The sequence below is a fragment of the Chiroxiphia lanceolata genome, chromosome 6 (assembly GCF_009829145.1).
Source record: "Chiroxiphia lanceolata isolate bChiLan1 chromosome 6, bChiLan1.pri, whole genome shotgun sequence".
Taxonomy (NCBI): domain Eukaryota; kingdom Metazoa; phylum Chordata; class Aves; order Passeriformes; family Pipridae; genus Chiroxiphia; species Chiroxiphia lanceolata.
Window position 1 is genome coordinate 50,041,219 of NC_045642.1, and position 24,455 is coordinate 50,065,673.

Here is a 24,455-nt window from a genome sequence, read left to right on the forward strand (position 1 = left end):
AAACATGACACAGTGCTAACATCCAACTGCATTTGTATGGTACTAGTAATGAAAGCACAAAGCACTCCAGATATTCCCATTTTTCCTCTTTCTTGATGAAAGGTGATATAGGCATTCTGCCTTCCACCAGGAGATACTTGCCATGGAGACATTAAGATTTTTTTTTTTCCAGAACACCCTTGATTCCCCCCTTCCCCAATCACTTTCCCATAGCTCAGGTATAAAACTTTTGGCAGCAGAAATAAAACATTCAATACACAGACATGTTCAAATCAAATTCTATAAAATACATTCTATAAATGCACAAGAGTATTCTTCATCGGATTGAAGCCATCCTTCTGTCCAGCAAAAGACACAGAAATTCAAAGAATAGATTACTATTTCTGCTGACATTAATCATGTATACGAGACTTTGTGAGAGAAGACATGATCAAGAGATGCTGCAAGCCCACACCTGAGGCACCTCAATTACCACATGAGGGGAACACATACAGTTCTGTCAGGCACTGAGTCCGTAAAGAGCAGCAGCATTTCAAAAATAAATTTCTTCATTGCATTTAGTCTGTAAGAAATTTAGATCACTTGATAAAGTTAAATAACAATAATAATCACTAGTTATTTTTACCAGTTGACTTAATCTAGGTATGTATTTGTGTTTTCCTGCATAAACAACTTAGGTTTACAATTCTCATGTTTAACATTTCCAGTGTTTATAACTTATCTTCTCAAGACCTATGAATAAAATGTTAACCAAGTAATCTCCTTACTTTTATAGAGAAAATCAACAGTATTCTACCTACTTTTTAACCATGAGTTACAAAGTTAGATCACAGGCTAAAATGCAAGTTACCGTGAACCTTGCTGCAGTTTAATTGCTGCAGTTTAATTACTTCCTGAGGGATTTCTCTGGCATGAGGAAGTCCCCCAGTGGAATGGAGTAGATCTCCTGCTATTACTGCACAGGACAAAGTAATGGCATGAGCAAGGTCAGCAAGCTGCAACACTTGGCCAAATCCCAACTGCTGTGCCTCCTGCCCTGGATGAAGAACCCAGCTGTTCCAGAGCACAGCTTTCAGCCAGCCTTGCAAGATCCCGTCCATTTTACAGAGTTGCCCTGTAGTCAGCCCAGAGGGGTTATCCCATTTACAACCCTTTTGCTCTTAGCTCTTGTTTTCTCTGTGAGGAAAGAGGGGATGGAGAAAATGCTGGTCAACAATGTTGGTCAATGTTGGTCAACATCACAAGTCCTCTTATTTAGACAATATACACTCGATTTTGGGGCAAAGCCTCTGCACTATTCCAAGTATTAATAGATTAAACCCCAGCATTACAAATAGTTACTTTGAGGTTACCATAATTTTCAGCTCAACTCAACACCGGCCATGAAGTGGTTATCCAATTCCCACAGTGGAGCACTACAACCTTGTAACTTATTTTGATAGGGAGCAAGTGACAAGCTAAAACAGATTCTATCAAATTAATGAAATTACAATGTGTAATAAACTCATTTAACGTGCTGTTAGTGATTACAAGCACATTTGACAACTATGCACTAGAAGACCTCTCAATGGTATGATGACAATACTGAAAGAAAAACTATCTTCCTTGCAAATGCAAATATAGGCATATGCACTGTAAGAACCAGTAAAAATGTCACACCCAGATAGAGATCGTGAAGTTGCCAAACTCACTGGTTTTTGTATTGCCAGGCTAGAGCAGATCAATCTTCTGTCTCCACTCCAGGTGATAAATCTTCTAGATACAGTCCATTTCTTAAACTACTCATTGGAAGCAGTTCAAAAAAGAAACTGTTGCAAGTTCTCATTGTGAAAAAACCATGGATTTATATGGTTCTGTTCCCCCTTTACTCTTCCAATCTCTTCTAGAGCCTGTACACTGTCCCTCCCCTAGAAGTGCAAAATATATGGCAGAGGGCCAACCTATTCTTTCCTTGTCATCTCACATCTGCTCAGATGCTTCCTTGGTGAAATCTAAAGTTGTTTTACCCCTTCTTCAGGAAGGATTTTAAATAAGATGTCAGAGGGGAAAGGGAGCTCTAATTTACAAAACTATCAGTCTAGTGCTGGTGAGGTAACTGAGGTTTAATCAGGTTTTGCAGCGTTTTAATTCTCAAGAACCTCTTGGATACAGTATTAAAAATCCCTCTAAATATTTTTATTTTCCAAGGTAAAACATGTCTCTATTTGCAGAGAATAGAGGAAAACACTCACTCAGAAGATACCATGATGGAGAAATAGTATCTAGAACTTGGTATCTATGGATATCATACTGAATGATTTCTATTTTACAGAAGAAAACATATCTGGCCTAGCTGCGATGGTAGGCATTTAAAGTTTCTAATAACAGAACTATGGACAAATAATCTTCTGTTACTTCCATACTAGTTTCCTATCCACTGTACTACTCATTCTCAGTTTGTGACAAAAATACTACCAATGTTTTTCATGTAAAAGTCTCTGGCTAACGTATCTTGATGAGTCTTCAGTCTGGAACACTCCTTTGGGCCTTACGAGTATTTTGAATACTTCATTGTTGCTAGTGGGTTCCACTTTGTATCTGCCAGGTATGGGTTCAACCCTGCTGAAATGGGTTAAGAAGGACTTAGTCCTTGCAAGTACAATCTGTAAATCAAGTATTATTAGTCACAGCATGACCTTCCATAGATTTTTTTTCTGCACAAAAGACACTTTCATATCAAAGATGATTGTCTTACGTGGAACTCCACCATTTAAATGTCTCATATGCACAACCATGAGCTATCAGAAAGAACTAGGGTTTCTAAAATGGGTCGAAAGTATTTTGTTATTTACAAGTTTAAATTCCTGTCTTCACAACTTATGCTGCAACAAAAGTGGATATATTGCCAGTAAGAGGTTGTAAAAAAAATAAAAACGTGATGGTATACAAACAACAATGCTTTTTCAAGTTTTTTGTTCCAAAAATAAACTCGAAATGTATCTCATTCTATTTTAAAAAAATCTTAGAATGTCAGTTGTACAAACGTAACTTTAATCCAGCCTTAGATGGTTTTAATCCTTAGCTAGAATGCTCAATAGCTGTCTTTGGTTTTATTTGTGGGCCAATTCCTCTTGCTAAGAGGTGCACCTATGCACTCATAGGTGCATTGAGTTTACATCTAATGTTGACTTGGAAAGATGGGGAAATATCTCTTGCCTGCTCTTCTCAATCCAGGGCCAAGAGTCATTTGGCAATGCAGATTGGAAGAGTATTGCTTCCAGTTCCCATGGTCTACTTGCAAAGGTGAAGATCAGATCCCAAGACCTTCTTTCTCCAAAAATGTTCTCAGATATTTTTCTATGACAGCTGTGTTTCTACTTTGTGCTGATCCAAAACTGATTTTAAAAAAGCAAATTAAATTTATTGGGATCAATATACTGGTTCTAAACTAGTACCCAGATATTATTTAAATGTCCAGTGGTTTTTAAGACAACTTAGACTGGAGACTGAGAAAAGAACAGCAAAAATATGCAGAAATAGGAAAGATGCAAATTAATAGACTTAATAGATTTAACTTTTTTTTTTCATTTTTTTGTTTTAATTTCATAGTCGTCTGACATCCATCTAGCCAATACCAAAATTTTCACCATGCAACCAAAAAGATTGTGAAGCTGAAATGGAAACTGCTTCTATTCCTAAGACAGTTACTTCAAAGAGGCTGATATTAGAAAGAATGACTCTAGAGCACCTAATATCCCAGCTCTTTGCGCTCAACATGAATTCTACTTATTCCTTAACTGCAATGTGTCTGGTGACTGAACAGTTTTCCCAGTGATCAGTCAGCCAAAGCATTAAACCGTCATAAGCAATATGGCCATAATCAGTCCCTATTTGGGTTTTTTTCTGATGTCAGAATAATTTAGATGCCTGGATATCTGAAGCAGCTGTGCCAATGAATACGTGAGCAGAGAAAAACACAGCTGCTTTCCAATTCAAGAACAGTATTCTGGGTTTTCTTAAACATCTGGTATATCAGATGTTCTTTTAAGGCCAAGTGTGATAGACATCAATAAACTTTTGTCTTGTCTTTATGCTGGTGGAGATAAGCTCCACACAACTGAGAGAACCTAATGTTGACCCTAGCCAAGCCTCATTGTATGGAGAACACCTAATTCCATGTCAAGGATGCACTTACAAAGAATATTACTGCTCATTTAAAAACTGTTGTACTAATGTAATTATTTCAGTGTAGAAGCACAGCTTTTACGTGAATGGAAATGCCATCAAAAATTTTAACATGAACACAGATATATTGTTTAAACTTATTCCAGCAACAACTGTACTAACTGCAGTGATTTTAGTAGTACAAACACCTTTCTATCGATGCAAGTGCACCTGTACAAGATGGGAAGGACCACTTTAGCTAAACAAGTCAGAGCAGGACAGTTAGAGAATTTTAAAGAGAGAAAGCTCCCCTGGGATTACTAATGATCGCCTCCTATGTGATTCTGTCCCATAATCACTAGCCCTTTCGACCAGGGATTAATGCCCTATCTTTACTTATCACCTTGCAAAATAACCCCATCTGCTGATGTAAGTAGGAAATACTACCAGATCTAGCAGAAAGTTTCTCATTAATTCACAAAGGTTTTGGGTCAGGCCTCTGCATCATCTTTGGAACCAGGCTAAAGGAGCCTCAAGTGAGTAAGTTTCATTGTGAAGAGGCTGTCACTATAGCATTAGGGCCAACTGAAGGAAAAATACAGTATGTTCTAAAAATGTACATGATAAACACAGTATAAAACCAATCAAAAAGTAATATTAAACAAGTAAGACCTAATAACTGATGTAAATGAAGCCTGAGACTTACAACATAATGACAGGAAGCTCCAAATAAAGGGTGCTGGGTTCATGCCCTTCTAAATCATTACAGTTTCCATAAAAAAATTTCAACCTCCTTGAGGTTCTTAGGTTAGGGAGATTTATAGTGATAACAATAGTAGTAGTTTATTTGAGACAGTTAATCAAAATTCTAGCACTTATAAGCCCTCTGTGAACACTACAGATTTAAGATTTAAGAAGCTGAGTAAGTGTTCAAAAGTAAGCTTGCAATCTACACAAGTACAGTAAATTTCAGTTACGTGTTTCATTATACTGGTGCCTTACAGCTTTTAAGGGGTTTACAACTTGGCTGTAATTATACACTATGGGGTAAAATTTGGCATAAAAAGAACTCTTTTCCATTTCTGTTTCCATAGAAAGTTACTTGCGCTCTGCTGGTACTGCATTCCCTGCACATGTAACACTCAGCAAGAGTTTTTGGGTGTGCAAGCAAAGCAGCTTAGGGCTCTCATTTTATGGCTTTTAAAAATATGGCTTTCAGACACCCAAACCATATTGTCCCTTCCTTCACTTATTTATCCTTCAATTTAGATTCACTCGAATGGCAAAAATACATGTAATTTTTTTACAAACCAAGTGAAATTATACATATAAATACATAAACCATGAAGGCCTTATTTTCACCAGAAAAGTCAGATTTCCATCAGGATAACAGCAAAACATGATGGCATTAAAATCCATAAGTGGAAAAATGTCATCACTTCTGCTTCCCCATACTATGCCAAGAACTTCTTGTGTGTCCCCCATGAGGAAGAGGTAGCTAAGCATTTACAACAGCAAAATGAAGTAGCAGTAGTTCCTCACCTCGGGATCACTCTGAAAATTCACAGCTAAGTTCTTTGACAGTTTGCCAAAAGCCTCAAATAAAGGAAATAAATACAGTTATATTCAGGCTTTACATTCATAATACCTTTGAGTCAAGAGGGATACCAGCTTCAGAGGTTCTCATCCTTGTTCTCAGCTGCTCATTCCAGCACTGTAGTTTGCAGCACAGATCCAATGGTTTGTGATCCTTCCCTACAAACCAGATCACTCATACTATCAGAATCTGGCTTCCAATTCCTTGGGTTTTTTCCCTAGGAAAAGAATGCATTAATTCTTCCCTGTCCACAGGTCCACCCCTTTAGACAGCAAGAGAAGGACACTTGCAAGCAGCCTTTTGAAGGAGATGGTTCAACACCAAGGAAGGGGTCTCCAGTTCACCAAAATCATCCCTTTTGCCATGGTGTAGTCAAGGTGAAAACACAACACGTTAACAGAGCACTCTGCAGTCACTGTGTAGCAAATATTGAATAAATTCCCTCGAAGACAGAAAGGCATACAGATTCATTGTTATCATTGTTGTACTTACATAAATAAATATAGGGGAACTCTGGTGGGATTTCCACGTTTAGAGTTTTGGGAGAAGGCTCTTTTCCTGGATATAATGCAAAGGGATAATTATAACTTTTAGGCTTGCACATGTATTCAACAGGTTTTGGGGTATAAGCTCCAAATCACCAAGGTAAGTATGCATCTTTGTCTGGACAAGGATTAGAAAATAAATGCAAATATCAATATTCAGACATCATTTAGAAGGCAGACGAGAAGCAATTTTCAGCTTTCAACTGCATAGGTACTTCTATGCTATAGGAAGTTTCCTGGCCCTTCTTCTGCTCTGTTGTTCCATTCTGTTGTGCCTTAAGTTTTGCTTTATGTCCTGAGGGATATAATCTCAGTCTGTAGACATCTATTCTACCCTGAATACAAAACTGAAAGAAGTCTGATTTCTTTTTCAAATTTTAAATTTGAATTGTCCAGCTTTGGGTCGTCTCAATACAAATCAGAATATTGTAGCACAGGTTTCTGTATTTAAAATTGTCATATACTTTACAGAGATAAGTCACGTTAAAGTTTGCATTAGTTGCTTACAATCAAACATATTGCAGATATAATTGTTACCTTTGTATAACAGGCTCTAATCAAATCAGGGCAAGTGACAACCCCAGAAAAACAGAGTAATTTGACTAAACTTCTCTGTCTAGGTTTAGTCAAGGCTCACCACGTCTCCAAAGTAGGAAAGCATAAAGAATAAATGGAATGAAACCCTAAGGGGGTAAAATACAAACCAAAAACTGCTTAGGTTTTTGTTCATTTATGCTCCACAGCGTTTAACCCCAGAGAACCAATAAATGCAGATGGAGCACAAAAAATATGAACTCACCTTAATGTTGCATTTTTTTTATAACTTCCATTAATCCAAATGTTTGCTTCACAAGTCACATGTAAGAAAGAGTTTGCATGGTTTATATTCCCAGGATCCCATTATAGTAAAGCTCAAAACCAGTTCACTCAAGTATTAGTAAAACCAAAAGGGAAAAAAAAGGCCAGATTCTCAGCTGATAATAAATCACTTTATGTCAAGCAAAAAAAAAAATTCTGACCTCTGCTTTCCAGCATTACTTATTAAAACAAGACTACAGAAATAAGTATGGTAAATAGAATACTAAACAGAAAAATAAATTTTTGCCATCTAAATGCAGATGGCACAATGAAGATAGCACATCAGATTGCTAAATCTACCTCTATAAGGTAGAAAACTTCTGCATTGGACCCTTGCTACACATTGTTTCCCCAGCTTTCCCTTGCAACAGAATTTTGTAATCTAAGCCAGCTTGTGTCAGGGAGATTTATTTGATGTATGCTCCTTTTGTGTAATTATTCAATTATTACTCCTATAACGCATAGCATTATCTGGAATAAGTCTGCACTACGGCAGTGAACCTCCTAAGTAACTTACGCTTCTTCATATATCCCCTCCTCAACCTACCTCCCTTGTGAGATCTGAGAGGAATATTATTCATTCTATAGACAGAAATTTAGAAAGAAAAAAGTCCAACAGATCATAGGAAATCAGTAAGACAGCAAGAAACTGAACTCATGTTGCAAATCCTAGATATACCAGTGCCATGAACAATACAACATATTTGAGGACCATCCAGTCTTCTGGGAAGGGATTTACCCAAGATACAAGGTTGTAAATTGCAGTAGAGGAGATACAGACAAAACCAAACCAAACAAACTAATTAAAAAAAAAATCTCTTTTGGTGTTCTTTTAAGGCAAGTGTTAACAAACAAAACCACAACCAACTCATTCAAAGCCCCTTTGTTAGAACTGAACCTGCTGGAACACAGTACATATTCAAGTCCCTCACTTTGCCTTGTTCCTACTGCACCAACAGAAAGAGAGAATAATGAAAGGTGCTACGTAGCATTTGCATTGTAGTATGTAGGAATTCTCCTAAAATAAAAATCCAGACAGGCATCTAGAGATGGAATATGCCAACCAAACAGCACAAGTGAACAAGAGATCTTCTTATTACAATCACCTTCATGTTTTCAATAATTAATTTAGTTTCTTGATCCTTTTCATGCAATATTCTTGCTACTTTTCCATTATCAGACTCTTCCCTACTGCACAGGATCTGATTTTGTAGTACGAGAAAGGTAGAATGAAGCCTTTAGGTTTTCAACAACCACCAGTGAGAAAAAGAATGAGACAGCTACTCCTACTGTCTAATGGTATAAATACCATTTTTAGTTAGTAAGGTAAAGCTTTTAGGTTTAAGAGATTAAAATTGCTTTTCAATTAGATTTTAAAGTGGTATTATTAACTCTCATAGGTCTACACCTACATATAGTAAGAACAGTAGATATCTGTGACTGTGAGATCAAGCTTATGGTAATCAAGAGTTTACAGGAAACTCAAAAATTAACCCAGACTAAGGTACAATGTGATTTTAAAGCAATTGAACACAATTGATGAAGCCAGGCTTCATCACAATTCCATGCACGGAAAGCATGTTTTGGAATACAAAGTTTTGATTCTTACATCACATCCTATGCTTCCACAGGACAAAAAGTCTAAAAAGTCCACAACTTGGCATGTTCAATGACCTGAGTTTCCATGGATCTCAAGCACCTTGCTCCCATTGGAAAAGTATAAATATCTCTAAAGATATAGACTGCAGCTTTAAGTAACTACTATTGATAATCAAAAACATTTTTAAAGCCCACTTCTTACAAAATCAGATTCAGTTTAACTCCCACATTCAACTATGCAAGCTAAAATCCTTAATAGTGACTTCCAAAATTACCATCATATACAAAAAAAATGCAAACCAAAACAAAACCCTACCGAGATCCTGGTGTGGCAGTAAGGACATTTACACATGGGAAGTATGTAAGCACTTGCAAAATCCTGGCAATATTATCCTTAGACCTGGCTTTTATTTGCAAATTAAGTATGCACTTTAAAATCTAACAATGACTAAATACAGCGGTGATGACATTAAAAATCCACTCAGTGAGACTTCCTGCACATAACATAACACTTCTTTTCAAAACTAATTTTCAGTAATTTAAAAACTAATTTTTAGTGCTATTTGGTTGTAATTTAACACAGTTTACAGAGATCAAATATGCATCCACATCTCCCAAATGCAGTAGCTCCACAGAGCCAAACCATTATATGCATCCAAAAAGAAGAATCCATTTGCTTTTAGTTTTCTTCCTCTGCTGCACTAAGGAACAAGAGGCTAAATTTCTTCTCTTCAAGAGAGCAGTAGCTATGAAACTCTTAGCCCCCTAAAGGACTGGCTCATACAAAACCACACTGAATTTCTTCTACAGCAGCTGTTCCTACATCTTGGTACAGCGAGAGATTGCTCAGAGAGAGATACCACATCTACGTGGAAACATGGGTACATTAAGAAATGTTATCTGAGCAGACAGGTACTAAGACTGGCTCTATCACACTAACACCTGCAATACTCACCCTTACAACACCGATAAAAGCCTGGATATATGAGGAAAGGGGGGGAAAAGCACAAGGACAAGCAACACAACAGTTGACCCTTTCTGGTGTCACCGGAAGCAATGGTGGGCACATTTGTACAAAACAATTTCTTGTCTACACTAATGAGCTGAATAGATACAGGTGAGTTTAGGCGTTGGCCGTAACTAAGTAAAATCGGCTCAGTACTGCTTAATTTCTGAATGAAAGGCGCAGCATGAAGTTTTCCAGCCAGAGATTATCTACACTGGCTTTACACCTTCAGGTCATTTGTTTTAAATTTATGAACAGTCTTTGTAGGCAAGGAGAGAGAAGGGTCTTTCTAAACAAGACACCACAGGGCAACCGCTGTGTTTCTGTTCTGATGAGCTCTGAGCTGGGAGTGACAGGAAAAGAAGTGAAAGGAAAATGAACATGTCTTTAGAGCGGGAATAGACGTCTCTTCTACGAGACCCTCGTAGAGGAAAGAGTAAAATGAGACCGGGCTGTCACTGTTTTCCTAATTGCAAAGGTGCTGCCTCAAAGGGGAGAAAACTTCCATTAGGAACTTCCTCTGAAACACCCCCAAAAGCAGCACACGAGGGCCCGTACTCCCCTTACACGTAATTCATCTGATAATGGCTGAAATTTGTTAACAGCAACTTTAAACCCCGCTGTAGAGAGACGGCTTTTCTAAACGGGGATCCAAGACAAGCGCTTTGGAAAGTCAACAGGGCACAACTGCAGTGAGACGAGGGAAGGCGCGGGAGACGGGACAGAGTAACAAGCGCGAGGCCGGGTTTGCTTCGCCTGCGTTTCCCAAGGGCATCGCCGCCGGCACGGGCGGGGGGAGCCGCAGCGCTCCCCGAGGGAGAAGCGCTCGGGAGAGGGGCCGGGAGAATGGGCGGACCGGCACCGGAGAGCCGGGAGGAGCAGCGGGGTTCGCTCCCGGCCGCCTCGGCCTCGTACCCAAGCCAGGCTGCCCCAGGCGCCGCCGTCGGGCTGGGACTGGCCTGGCCGGGCCTCCGCCGCTTCCCTTCGGGTGAGAGATCCGCCATCGCCCCCCGGCCTGCGGCGAGTGCGGCACGGTCACCAGCGCTGCCCTCCGCCGGCTTTCAAACTGTGCGATAAACTTTCACATTGCTTTCACACTGCACCGCTGAACAAGTCACTGCGCCGGCAAGGCCGGCCCTGGTCCCCGGGGAGCCGGGCACCATCGTTCCCTGCTCCCTTTTCCTTCTCCTTCCTCTCCCTCTCCCCGCGGCGCAGAGTGAACAAACGCCCCGCCGTCTACCTGTGCAACACCTCCGCAAACACATTTTATTTACACGGAATCAACTCGGGGCATTGTACATTATATACAGATATTTTCCCCCTCCAACAAGGCAGAGCTTGTGCAAGATTAGTAGCATCCTCTGGAGCGTATCTGACAGTCCACGGGAAATTTCCCCCCTACTGAGATGCATCAGCTGTCGGAGTCCAAGTCACTTTTCCCGTCCTCTTGTCGCTTCTCCGGTGACGTTTTAGATGCTTTATTCCACTTTTGTGCGTTTTCTGACTCCTCCGAAGACGATCGCTTTTGCCTCCTCCACTTCGCTCGGCGGTTTTTGAACCAAACCTGTAGCGTTAAGAAATTAAATTTTTAGTGGGGAAAAAAAAAAACAAACCCACAACCAAACAAAACTATCCAAACCCGCAGCCTGACCTCAGCCCCGTAGGAGGCCTGCCGGGTCCGGTGTGCGGCGGCCACCCTTGGACGGGAGGGAGGGAGGCGGGGGAAGCTGCCGCTCGGGTGGGACCGACCGAGCGCCTTCAGGACGCACGACCGCCTCCCGACAATCTCTCACAGCCCCGTGACAAGCTCGGCCGGCCTCCCCAAGGAGGGACGCTTGGACATAATAATAAAAAACTTTCCGTCAGCCTCCGCAAAGCGATCGCTCTCCCTCCGCTGCCTGAGCCGGGCTGGAGCCGCACTGCGGTACCTCCGGTTCGAGCGCTTTTGAGTGCGAAAGGGAAAGGATGGAAGAAGGAAAAAGAAAGCAAAGTACCTCCACTTTTTCCTCCCTTAAGTGCACCCTTCTGGCCAGCTGTTCCCTGGTGCCCACGTCTGGGTATTTCGTTTCCTGGAATAGGTTTTCCAACGCTTCCAGCTGCTCGTCAGTGAAGATAGTCCTGTGCCGTCTTTTCCGCCTACAGTGCAGCTGGTTCAATAACTGCAGCTCCGTCCGGGACAAAGTGCCCACGTTCATATAGGGCAACATCTGATGGGGAACAGGGGACATCAGGACTGACCCAGTGCCCTCGTAACCTACGAACAGACAGACGAGTCGACTACAGGCTTTGCATGAGATCCCTGCTTCCCCCCCGTCCCCCGTCCCCACCCGTCCCGACAAAGCACCCTTCCCGCCGCCCACCCGCGCTCCCGCGGGCAGCCACCTCCTCCGGCCCCGCGGCTGCGGGAACAAAGGAATCCCGTCTGCCCCGTCCCACGCGGGGCCGCCTTACCTGCGGGGGGGACGCAGGAGCACTGCTGGGCGCCCAGGGGCGGCACGGCCCCGCAGCACGAAGGGCCCACGGGGGACGCCGGCACATGCAGCTGCCCGTAGTAATAGTTGTTGTAGCCGAGCCGAGATCCAGTGACGGCCGGCGGCAGCGCGGAGGCGGGAGCCACCGCCCGGGAGTAAAATCCGCCGTAGTCGGAGGCGCTGCCGTAGAGCGAGTCCCCGTGGAGGCTGGGGAAGACGACGGGCGCGGCGCTCGGGGGCAGCAGCACCGAGTCCTTGCAGCGAGGTCTGGCCGCCAGGATATTGTCGATGCTGAACATGCTCACAGGCATGCCCCAAACCGTGCGGGGCAGGGCGGCGGGGACCGGCCGGGGGAGGGAAGGAGGAGGGCGGGAGGGAGGGTAGGTGGTGGTTGGGGAAGGGGGGGGAGAGGCTGGAAAGACACGAAATCGAAACTTTTCGGAGAAATTTTAAAAAGGGATCGGAGCGAAAAGAACAGAGCCTTTTCCGAGGGCAGCTTGCGGTCAGAGTGTGCGTGTGTGTCTGTGCGCGCGTGTGTGCGTGTGCGGTGTGTGTGTGCGTGCGCGCAGGATCCACCCCTGGAACTTTCCCCCCTCAACTCTCGCCTGTTTACTGATCTCAACCCAGAGGGCTACTCGGAGTATAATCCATCTGAACCTCTTCCCTTTTTTATACCCAGGCGACGTCATCCTGGATTTAGTTCCTGGTAATATGCAGATGACAAACAAAACCAGATTTGATTTTTTTTTCTCCCCTTTTTTGGTGGGGAAAAGGTGGGGGTTACACAAAGGAGTGAAAGCAGCCCGAGTCTGTGTATTCAGAATTAATGAAATTAACGTAATCCTTTCCATTAGTGGGCTTTTTTGAAAGGCCCCAGATTTAGGCTTGATCTCTGCTGCACCGGCTAATTGCCCAGGTTAATCTTATTAATGCCGTTGTGCAGAAGTGGTTAGCAGCTCCTAGTCTTGTCTATTATGCACCTACTTTGGTCGTGTTAGTTCACATTAGTGGGTGCGATTTCCTCTGTCTGAAGCTCAGATTCATTATTTATGCTTCGAATTGGTTAAGAAGCACTTAAAAAAAAAATAAACTGCGATACAACCATGCAACGCCCTCCCTCCCCCCAACAAGTGTTTCTGTAGTAGGGTTTGAATCTTGCTTCCCCCAGCTCGGAGAACTGAAAGGGCGTTGAGGAGTATGCGTTTCTCTGATTTAAGCTTTACGCAGTGAAGCAACAACATCTTCACTAAGTAAATTTTTTTTTTTAATTTTCCTAGATCACCTGGCATAACAAGGACATGTGAATGCTGTAAACTTCTCTACCTTTTTTTTTTTTTTTTTTTTTTTTTTTTTAGTACATTCAGATTCAGACGGGTATCACTTTTTATTTTTATAACAAGCCAGGAGATGGAAATGTTAAAGACCAGTGCCACCTCAAATCCCCGGGTGTGGTAGGTGTTCCGATTTGCTTCCGATCTATCTTGGTGCCCTTTTCTTTTCTTTTTAATCTTCCATTTTCTAGCTTAGAAAATAAAACCCATAAAGTTACAATGATACAGAGAACTTTATATTTTGCATGTTGTGTGAATTTTAAAATGGAGCAATTTTAAATCCCTAAAACTCTTTCTATTAAGTGGTTTGGCTCTCCTGGTAGCTGGCTCTTGTGATTTGCAGAATACTTCGTCTGTCACGACTGTCACTGGGAATCCACAGGAGGTGAACTGAATAAGATTAGACTATTTACCCCATCAACTCTCCATCAAAGAAGGTAGGAAATTGTACGCATGAAATGAAAACAAGCCATTAGGGTCCGTTTACGAGGAACACATTATTTTTCCTCAACAAAGAATATCCTCGTTAGCGCTTACTCGCACTTTATCCTTTCTTTCCTCGATATTCCAGGATTTAAAACTGCACCCGAGGATGATCTAAACCAAGATCCTATTTCTAATAAAAGACTCGTATAAACGTTAAAGAAAAAGTACCCCAGGACTAAATTCTCGCTGTATTGATACATCGCGATGTGACTAATGACTCGTATCGTTTCCTTTACTTCGATTTGTCTGTTGATCAATTTCTTTCCTCGTTTGTCATTTAGACCTCAGCTTCGTGCAAGTTTTTCAAATTTGATGGAAAGTGATACTATTTGAGAGAGACTTATGGGGTTTTGTTAGATCTGGGATTTTTTTTTTTCTGTTGTTGTTTTTCAGGGGTTTGGGTGGGGTTTTTTGTTTGGGTTTTATTGTTTGTTTGTTTTCGTTTGGTTGTTTTTTTTTTATTATTATTATTATTGTTTTGGGGGGAGTTTCGGGCTGGTTTGTTGGGGTTTTTTGGTCAGTAATTCCCCGGGTGCAGCCGGTTACGCTACATGCAGAGCAGCGCCTGCTTAATGCCGTCATTGGGATGCTCGTCCACGTCCTCGGCGGCTCTGCAGCAATGCGCGCTATCATCCCTCCGGTGGCCTGCTCATCCCCGGCGGTGAGCGGGGCTCCGGGCCAACCGGGCCAGGGGTCCCCGAGGGAGCCAGGCCCGAGGGAATGCCGAGAGCGGGGCACGGCCCGCTCCCGCACCGGCCCGGAGTGGAACATCCCCGCGGGTGCCCCGGGGGTCTCTTGCAGGGGCGGCTCTGCGGGACGGGCAGACACCGAGCCAGGCGGGGACAGCGCTCTGCCCCGGGACTGCCGCCCCTCGGGGAACCAGCCGGGTGACCGCGCTGAGCCCCGCTCATGCGGGGGCTCGCAGGTGGGGACACCCTCCGTGGGGACACCCGCCGCCGGGGCCGACTTCTTGGGCGCTTAGCATCACTTGCATCCCGGTTTCATCTCCGCTCCTGTCCTGCCTCTCCCAGGCGAAAGCAGCACTGCGGGACACGAGTGGGCACCAGAGGAGCCGCGGTGCTGGCGGAGTACACTCCGTTCCGGCTGTACGAACGCTCTGCTTCCCGAGTTTTTCGCTCTTGAAGGGTCCCCTGAAGGATGATCCACCTCGCTGCAACGCTTACCTTTATTCCCAATTTAGATGTGATATTTCCCAAATAACCTGTCATCCCCGTGGGGAAGTTCTCTTTTGTTTTGTTTGTTTCAATCTGAGTCGTTTTGCCGAAACCCCCAGTTTTGATACCCTCTTCTCAAAACCTGTTCTCGGAGTTTCTCATTTCCCATGCGCTCTTCGCTAACCTGGCAAATGGAAAATTGTGTTAAACAAACAATCAGTTGTCACACAATGTCGGGTGAAATTGTAATAACAAATGAAACACAAGCAAATTGTGCTGCATAGTGTTGCTAAGCAATTGTTTGTTACGGGAGGGTGGTCACAGCATGGGTTGAAAGAGGGATCTAAAGAGGAGTATAGTACTGGGCAGAGCAAGCTGTTAGGTATGAAATAAAGTAAACACGGCGCTGATTTTCGGTATTATTACCCAAACACGATTTCATACAAAGCAATCACCATACACAAGTCTATGAAAATGCGCTTGTTTAGATACTGGACGGGTTTTTTATTTTAATGTATTAAGGAATAATTCCAGGGATGCAAAACGCATCTATCGCCTTCCTGACGCGGTCTCTGCCCGGCCTGACGGCAGGAGCAGCACCGGGACTGCGGTCCGGGGCCGCACGGGCGGGGTCTGGGGAGCAATACCGCAGCCCACTCGCCCAGCCGGGGCTCCCGCCCCACGTGAGGGGGTAATGCCGGGGTGACCCAGGGCTTTGGTGGGTGTCCAGCTGCGAGACCCGCTGGGAAACGACGCTGCGCGGCACATCTCTCACTTATAAATGCTATCACACTTCGGCGTTCCCCACGTTTGTTTCAAAGAGATTGCATCATCGCTTCACCGGAAAAAAAAAAAAACTATGAAAGTCATACAATGCAAAATTACGGTAATTTGTTCCCAGAATAAACTTATCTTGAACTGATTAGGAAAGTCAGTCATTTGAAAACGAGGCAGAAACGCGGTTGGTTTTTTCTTTTCCCCCTAAAGCTTCCCTCTAAAAATATCAGCTTCTAAAGTTTTCATTCATATAAACTTTATTAATGAAGATCTTTTATTTAAATGTCAAGGGGATTTGAAATTTAGGGTAAATTATGAAGCACGCATGTCTTGCCAAGTCATGGGTCAAATGCATTTGTGAAAAACTGCTAAAAGAGCATATGGTTTTGAATTTTTCTACAATGACTAGTGTTTAAATAAATTGCTTGTACTGCTTAACTTCATGTATAATTTTGACAGAAATTGGCCTATAGCCTTTTGATATGTAAACATTTCAGGCTTTTATGCGGTATAAAAAGACACTTGCTTTTTGGGATCAGCTAAAGCAGTCACCCTGTAATTCAGCAAACTGGCACCTAACGCTACATTCTTGCTGCATTTCAACTTTCAAGTGGCAGCATAAAGGGGAAAAAGAGAAGGGACTTTTCAAAAGCAGCGTCCAATTGGAATTAAAAACTGCGAATGAGGTGAGAATGTGCCACTCACTGCCTGATTGAAATGTATAAACCTTAGCACTAAAGAGAATTCTGTCTTGTTTTCTAAAAAACAACAGAGGAATCAGTGAAAACAGACTTCAACGTAGCAACAGACCTGACTCGTATGTCAAATTAATGCCTTAGAACAAAATCTGTCCAAAGTACGAATAGGTGTGACGAAGAAAACCCAGATATCCCTTCTGAATTCTGTCAGCTGTTTCTCTTCTACAGACTATCTTGGGCTGTAAAAATTGAAACGGACTTTTATATATGGAATATTGCATACAGTGTATATAAATATCACAAAACCTTTTAAATTGCCACTTGGATAGCTACATGTTCACTTGCATTCACCGTTTCTTAAGTTTTTTGCAGTTTTTGCTCGAGTAAACATTCCATTGACTTCAATTAGTATTTTGTTTTGAGGGGGTTTTTTTTGTGTGTGGTTGTTTGTTTGTTTTTTTTCTTGTGAAGAGGAGACTAGAACTTGCTAAGGGTTTCAGGACACAGTCCATAACAGTAGTAGAGTCACTCAGTTTTAAGTCTCCTTAAACTAAAATGATTTTGTACACGTATAAATCTACCAAGCTACTGAATAAATTCATTTATTACTAATATATCTGTCTCACATAAATAAATCTTCTAATGTTGATTAGATGGATAAGCCTAGCACAGTGCTAGACAGAACAGGACCTGGATAGTTGCCTGGTGCCAGACAGCTCAATATGTTTATTTCCTGTGTGCTTTAGAGGGGACTAAGCTGAAGTTGGAAAAAGGTTTAAATGAACTATATAATTTCAATCTGTTACTGTAGTAACATTTTTATTTATTGTATATGTCAGTTAGTCATACACAGAATTCTCAAGATACACTACCCCTTTTGTTAGTGGTCAGAGGTGATTTTTTTCAGAAGTGTAATGAGTCAACATAGACAGATTCTGGTATAGACAATTCAAAATTTAAAAGCTGATATAGATTCGATCTAAGGTGATGTAATCTAGTGAAGAAAGCAGAATCTCTTAAAGGTTTCCTTGAATGTGAACAAAGGTCAAAGAGAGGTTTTTTTGCTGGTTTCATATGTATTCCAATAAACAGCATACTTGGCAAATAAGGAGGTATGACATACAGCAAGAAAAATACATTTCCTCTTAGCAGAGGAATCTATAACAAAACTGAGCAGATTGTTGCAAAGAAAGATCTTTTAAAATAGTTCATCTTTCCAAAGGAACAGTGGGAAAACACTTTGGGTCCTTGACTGCAATTGTAGAAGTCAATAGGAGGATGCCCTATTACTTGGTAATTTTGTTTTCCATTAAAACCAGTTTGAGTGAGATACTCAAAGATACTGTGATCAAACCCATTTAAGTTCAGTGTTATGGGATGATCTGGACATTCACATTAAGAAAAAGTTTAATGCCAAAGGATGTGCGATGGAAGCTGACACAGCAGAAGACTGCCACGCACACATGACTAAGCCCTGTTTTAGAAGTGGTTCTCAGTCACAGTACAGCCAACAGTCAAAATTTCTCCTGCAAATTGAACCATACTGTAACAGCGTGCTTACAAGCTTCAAGATGGCTTCACTCTAACCTTTCAGTACTTTGATTTTTCTCTGTAAGGTTGAGTAATTCTAATTCTCCATGTTACTCATACAGTCACACATAATGGTGCATAGATAGGTATATGTATATCTGTTTCCTACAAATACTGTGCATAAGATGTGCTCATTTTAAGGATCATTATATTATTAGATCTCTTTCTATGCCAGTGTTTGTACTAATAAAAGGAGAGTAATTAATTTAAAAAAAAAGCCAAAAGACTGTTTTCCTGATTGACAAACATAAAACAAACTAAGGTTTCCGTTGTTGATCTGCTGTTTTCCAATAACTGAACTAAGTTTTTGGATCATCATGTAGCACACTGGATTTTAAACCACAAGAGATCCTGAGCACACACAGCTACAAATCAACAGGAATTGTGTGTGGTTAGCACTTATCATTCCATCCAAGTAATATTACATTGGCTAATGATCTTCTTGGTAGTATAAACTATACGTAATGCCACCAGAAACTCTCCTTTCTCTGAAAAAGGCCCTGGGAGGTTACACCCAGGGTAGCTCTTTATTAGTTATGCAAAGAGCCTCAAAAGGCTTTGTGAGCAGTTAGAGCAACAAAGTCAGCTTTAAAAATAAATAAGTCAATGGTACAAAAGACAGCTATTACATTGTTTTCTGTAACATGCACATGATGCATTTTGAAACTTCTATGGGTTTTTAGGAGCTTTAGAGTTTGTGAATATGACTGTAGTATTATCTAACAGTTTTTGCTATGGTGGAACTAGAACTGGGGACCAATCCCACACTTGTGGAAGTCTCCCTGGTAATTACCAGTGATTTTGAATCACAGCTGAAACAGAGAGATCTATCTTCTAGCTAAAAGTCGTATTATTGTTTCCAAACACCATATAACTGAAACCTAATAGACTTTTTTTGAGTGGTGTGTTAGATAATATCATAAACATTTACACCTTTTATAAATACGGGAAATAATATTAAAAATTAAGGTCAAAGTTTAAAAAAAAACCCCAAAGTTATAGTGGAGAAATATATAATGAAGGGTAACAGATTTGAAGAAAGCAAGGCAAATATGCTAGAAGGAATTACAGAATTGCTATCTTGGTTAGATGATATTTTGATAATATCATTGAAATAAATAATGTCTATATAATCTGTTTCAGTGATCAGTCGTTACCTTAGGCAGATAAACCAAGATCATCCAGTGAAGCAACCGAGGGGGAAGAATTATTATACTTACCTACTAATGCTCTCAACTTTAATATGTGTCTCTACCACACCACTATCAGTCAACCATATCCCCATTTGAGTTCTAATTTAGGCAACAATAACCTGTTTCCAGCAAAGGTCATTTGCAGAATTGAACACAGACCCAAATCACTAGGGGACAGAAATGAAAGGTTGTGTTTTTATGATATTTTAAAGCTTGGATTTGTTTCTTTTCAGCATCTCTAAAGCTTCTTTCTAGTATTTCTAAAGCCATTTTAATATGTTGATATCTTTAAGAGTTTTGATACTTTTCTGAAAGCCATCAGAAAACATTAAATAATAATTCAATTATTAAATATAATTAGCTTGAAACCTATATTAATCTATGGTTGTTTCCTTCCTAACTAACCATCCCCGAACCAGGACTAGATTTTCAAGGTCCTGCAATACATGTTCACCTATAGGTGAAAATTTACAGCTTGTAATTTTATGCTTTGAATGTCATCTAATGAGACAATTTTCTGGGGTTAAAAGTATGTCATCTACTCCCATGAATCAGGAATATTATGCCAGTATTTATGCATTTGCAGCTGTTTTCAAGTTAAGACACTTTGCCCTTTGATTTCTTCTTTCTTTCTAATTCTGCTTTCATGCAGTCCAGTCTTTTTGTTTTTGAAAGAAACTGTTCTTTCATGATACTGTAAGTTCAGAGGTTTTTTTTGATGGATTTGTTCCAAAGTTTTAGTAAAATATGCAAGATCATGGTCTGGGCCTGATGCCTGTTTCAGGAGGTCAGCATGCTGTGCAGTTAGATACAATTCTGGACTAGGAACTGAGCAGAGAACATGATACAGCAGCCAAAACCCAGGGATAGTTCCTTTTTCAGAAGTTTTATCAATGACATCTTCTTCGTTTGTGTGCTGATGTGGCACAACATGCTTTTGGGATGTTGTGGGTGAATCCTTACGTGACTTTTGCAGTTCCTAATATTCTCAGGAAGAGGGAATAACAGCTCTTTCCCCACTCTGCCTCTTGTAGTGGATGTATCAACATATATCAGCAACTGATTTGAGGTTCAAATATGCTCAAAACATTGATGGATGGATATCTGCATTTCTTGGACCAATTCTTCACTGTGATTTAACTTCAGCGCAGTAAGTATGCATTAGCTACAACACTGACAAAATCCAATGGGCACAAGACATTTTAGAAGAAAGTTATGCACAAAGAATATGAATTTATAGGGCACTTGATCTACCTTAAACTTTCACATGGAAAAGTTTTTTACTGAGGGTACTTTGAGCCTTTCAGCCATCACATGTATATCATGAGCATCCACAGAGATAGCTTGAAGAAGATAGTGAGTAGAAGACCTGTTCCCTACCTTACTGCATGCTCCTAAAGAGAGCCCATAGTCTCATAGAGCAGACTTAGCTTAAAGTAGGCTCTGGGCTTCTATCACTTCATGTTCAGGAGTGACATAAAGATAAGGAAAGGCATCCCACTTAGCAGCAAAGGTCTTACTGAGACTCCAGGTCTTTTCAGAACTCCAACTTTTAGCCCAGTAACAGCTCTCACAGTAGCTGCCCTCACAGTAACTGCCTGTACAGGAGTTTTGCTCTCCAAATCTTTGAACTTCATGTTGGTTACAAAATTCATTGGTTTGAACAGGGCATGAAGATGTGTTTGAAACAGCAGTTAGTAAAAGCAACATCTATCCATTTCCATCACTAATTTGATGCTCTATCTGATAGGTTATCTGCTTGCATACCTTTAGACACTGCAAAACCCATGATGTGTGTCCTGTGAAGTTCCAGTGCATATTCATTTTGTAATATACTTTAGACCAAACTTTAAAAAGTTTGGGGGAACTTTCAGAACCTTTGTAACCCAAAGGTTACATATTTCTAATATACATATTCTCATTCCATCCAAAGAAGGTAGTGCAGTGTTTTGGTTTCCTTTGACTGAAAAATATTTTCTTTACCTAGACCTCTTAAGGCATCAGTCACCAGATGGCTAATGCTTTAGTCTAACCATTAGAGTTTAAATCCCACTAATTTTAAGTTTTCCTAGCCTCAGCCTACCCTAATTCAGCAAAAGCAGACTGGCCTATGTTGAAACATTAGCAGGATCCAAGGAAACCAGAGAATAATTTTAAATATTTTGCAAAATATTCCCTAGTCTATACTCTGGCCCCAACAACTAGAGTCTCAATTCTAAAATTATTTAAACATGAACATCAAGCTCTGGAAAGAGCTGTGTTGAAAGAAATCTGACTTTTTTGTGCACAGAATGCCTTGACTTCAGAACTGGCTGTGGTTAACAAAAGCATTAGCTTGACATGCCATTTGCTTACCTTGTCCCCAAAGAGAGAGTGATATAAATGAGTCTTCAGACTGTGTCTTAAATTTTCTGGGCTCTCTACCACACGGTTGTGTTGCATGTTGTGGAGTCTCAAAGAAGACTCAAGAAGGAAAACTGAAACATTCACTCCTCCCAGGCAGTCCAGGAGTTAGACTATGCACAGCAATTTCACCAACACACTTATTCTGAAACTATTCTTGATCGAACTTGTGCCATTTCTCCGTTAAAATCCAGAAGAGAGAATGTAGCAATTACAAATGTAATGCTCTTAATTCTCATCCTGCATTAAAATTTTCTGCCTGTTTACTGCACATAGAATGATTCTGTGCCGAGAGTGACTGCAATAATATAGATACTGTTCATAGGGAGAAAGAACCACAGGACACAAAGTTGCATAATTTTTGTATTTTCTTACCCTGTGGTTTGCTCAAGTCCCAGTGATCACTCCAACCTATACAACTTCCCTCTTACCCTCCCTCTGCTCTACCAGTCTGGCTGCTGTCTACCTGTCACTTGAAATTGAGGGCTGATTTCAAACACCCTCAAGCCTGACTGGTAAAACACATGCTTTTCTCTGATGTGTCATTCATAATGTTCATTTACAGGGATTTAAATGGAGCCTTGCTCTTACAGCTTGAAGGAAAATAAAAGTGTAGGAAGAGTATTGTTTTGGCACTTGGCTGCATGTTGCATAGTGATGCATATATTGATAAGAAAAAATATGTGCTACCAGAAACAACTCTGAGGTTTTTCTATTAAAACCACTCATCGTGGTGTGGCAATGTATACTCTGCCTGTATAAACAAGGCAGAGTAAGGGACAGTAAAAGCTGTTCAGGTCAGGGAAGAAAAGACATTTAGTATTCATGCCATACAACATAGGGCTTTAATATATAAACACATACAAACATATATAGAGATCATTACATTTCAAGTAAGAAGCAAGTGTCAGTGCATTCAAATTTATAGCATAAATTTTCTCAAACAGCAACCATCACAGATTTCTTCCTTGGATAAGTCTTACTTTGTGTAATCACGCTGTGCTTATAATGCACACAAATTCAGAACGCCAACTGCAGAGACTTGCAGATGCAGGCAGTAATCCTCAAGGGCTACAGCGAGAGACGTGACTTCAGCTCAGATCGCTTCCACAGCACTGGTCTATAAAATCTGCATCCTTCACAAGATTAAAATGTGATTTGGTGCTCCCAGAGGCAAGTGGGAAAATTTGTGCCACTGCGTAGTAAATGTGAGAGCTGAGCTGTCCTCCTTTCTCTCTCCTGTTGCTTCTTATTCTAGGACTACTCTGAAACAGGTTAGACAACCCCTGTATGACAGGTAGGCTGCCTGAGGGAGCAGCTCAAGCCTCTAAACAAGCTCCACTAGCAACAAACTGACAGTAAGAGAATTTCAGCAAATCTTCCTCACCTTTGGTTGTAACAGTGGTTGGATTAGGTTTTAATTCAGATTACATTGCAAATACCTTCCTGTGGGATAACTGGCTAATTGCAAGGATAGATGAAAACCACAAGACCTCAAGGGTAATTAAAACTCTCTAAAAGCAGTACTTACTCTTAGGGAAATTATCTTGTTGTTGACACTGGGTGTAAATCACAGGTCCTCCTATTCTTCCTTGAACGGGGCAGTAAAATTGGTTGGCAAACATGAAAAGAGCCAAACACTTTAATACCATTACAGAAAACTCTGCTAGACATCCTGCTGTTCAGGGTCCAAAGTGTCACTTTTGTTACTGAATTCTTGTTCTGTACTGACCTTTCAGACTACAGCTACAGTTGTGGTGGTACGACACGTTCTCCAGTAATTTGTTCTACCTCAAGCAAGTTGTAGATTATCAATGTAATGTTAGTGTGATTTAATTTTAAATAGTATTTTGAGATAGCCTTCACACTAGCCAAACATTATGAACCACTGATTGCTGGTTTAACTGTTTGTTTTAGCTGAGTACAACTGAATTAAGAAAGATTCAAATCAAATCAGAACCAGTCGTTCTAGAATTAAGAGAAATAATACTGGGACCATATAAGGTTTTGGATCAGTTCAATTCATCTAACAGAGAAAAACCCCTAAGAATAATTTAGTTGTCAAGCAGATTGAGAAGAAGCGGGTTTGATACATTTTAGAGAAAAGGTTTTTGTGGTTACTATCTGTCAATGTATCAGTGGATTATTTCTAAATGCTGAAAGTATTTAGAGCTACCTTTTATGAGAAGTGGGCCAAAATTGAAAGAACAGATCTGAACTCTTGAATTTGTGGGTTGGAATGTAATTCTCACACCTATTTATCCAGCCTTGCCAGACTTATTACCACTACTTGAGCCCTACGAGTGAACCTACTTTTACAGCTTTGTTTCCTGATCAGACACAAAATTGCAATCCTTATATTTTATGGTTTGAGACTAGGCAGAGCCAAAACCTTGTAGAGCACCATTCCACTCAAGACCAAATACTCTCATCAAGATCACCTAATATCCCAGGCCTTCTATTTGGAACTTTACTTTTTTGAAGATGCTTTTGGGATTTTAACATGATGTAAGTGAAGCATGGCTTAATGAAGAGCCAACACCAGAATCTTCAAACTCTGTCTCTGCCTGTTCCTCCCAGTAG

General features: G+C 41.0%; 1 protein-coding gene and 1 long non-coding RNA gene across 2 annotated transcripts; one reads left to right on the forward strand and one right to left on the reverse strand.

Annotated features, from left to right (window-relative positions):
* Positions 1-10,985: 10,985 nt before the first annotated feature.
* On the reverse strand, positions 10,986-12,530 carry GSC (goosecoid homeobox). The gene is made up of 3 exons (XM_032691203.1): positions 12,200-12,530; positions 11,743-12,002; positions 10,986-11,312 (listed from the first exon to the last, which is right to left on the reverse strand). The coding sequence occupies exons 1-3, from the start codon at positions 12,528-12,530 to the stop codon at positions 11,160-11,162; spliced, it is 744 nt and encodes a 247-aa protein (XP_032547094.1). The 3' UTR covers positions 10,986-11,159.
* Positions 12,531-13,574: 1,044 nt separating this feature from the next.
* Positions 13,575-14,397, forward strand: LOC116788394. The gene is made up of 3 exons (XR_004357622.1): positions 13,575-13,670; positions 13,894-13,987; positions 14,122-14,397. It is a non-coding gene; the product is annotated as an uncharacterized LOC116788394 (long non-coding RNA).
* The last annotated feature ends 10,058 nt before the right edge of the window (positions 14,398-24,455 follow it).

Excerpts from the sequence above, each read along its gene's own strand:
- GSC (XM_032691203.1), bottom strand. The coding sequence starts at position 12,530 with ATGCCTGTGAGCATGTTCAGCATCGACAATATCCTGGCGGCCAGACCT. Across the intron at positions 12,003-12,199 it reads CTCCTGCGTCCCCCCCGCAG|GTTACGAGGGCACTGGGTCA; the intron begins GTAAGGCGGCCC and ends GTCTGTTCGTAG. Across the intron at positions 11,313-11,742 it reads TAAGGGAGGAAAAAGTGGAG|GTTTGGTTCAAAAACCGCCG; the intron begins GTACTTTGCTTT and ends TTAACGCTACAG.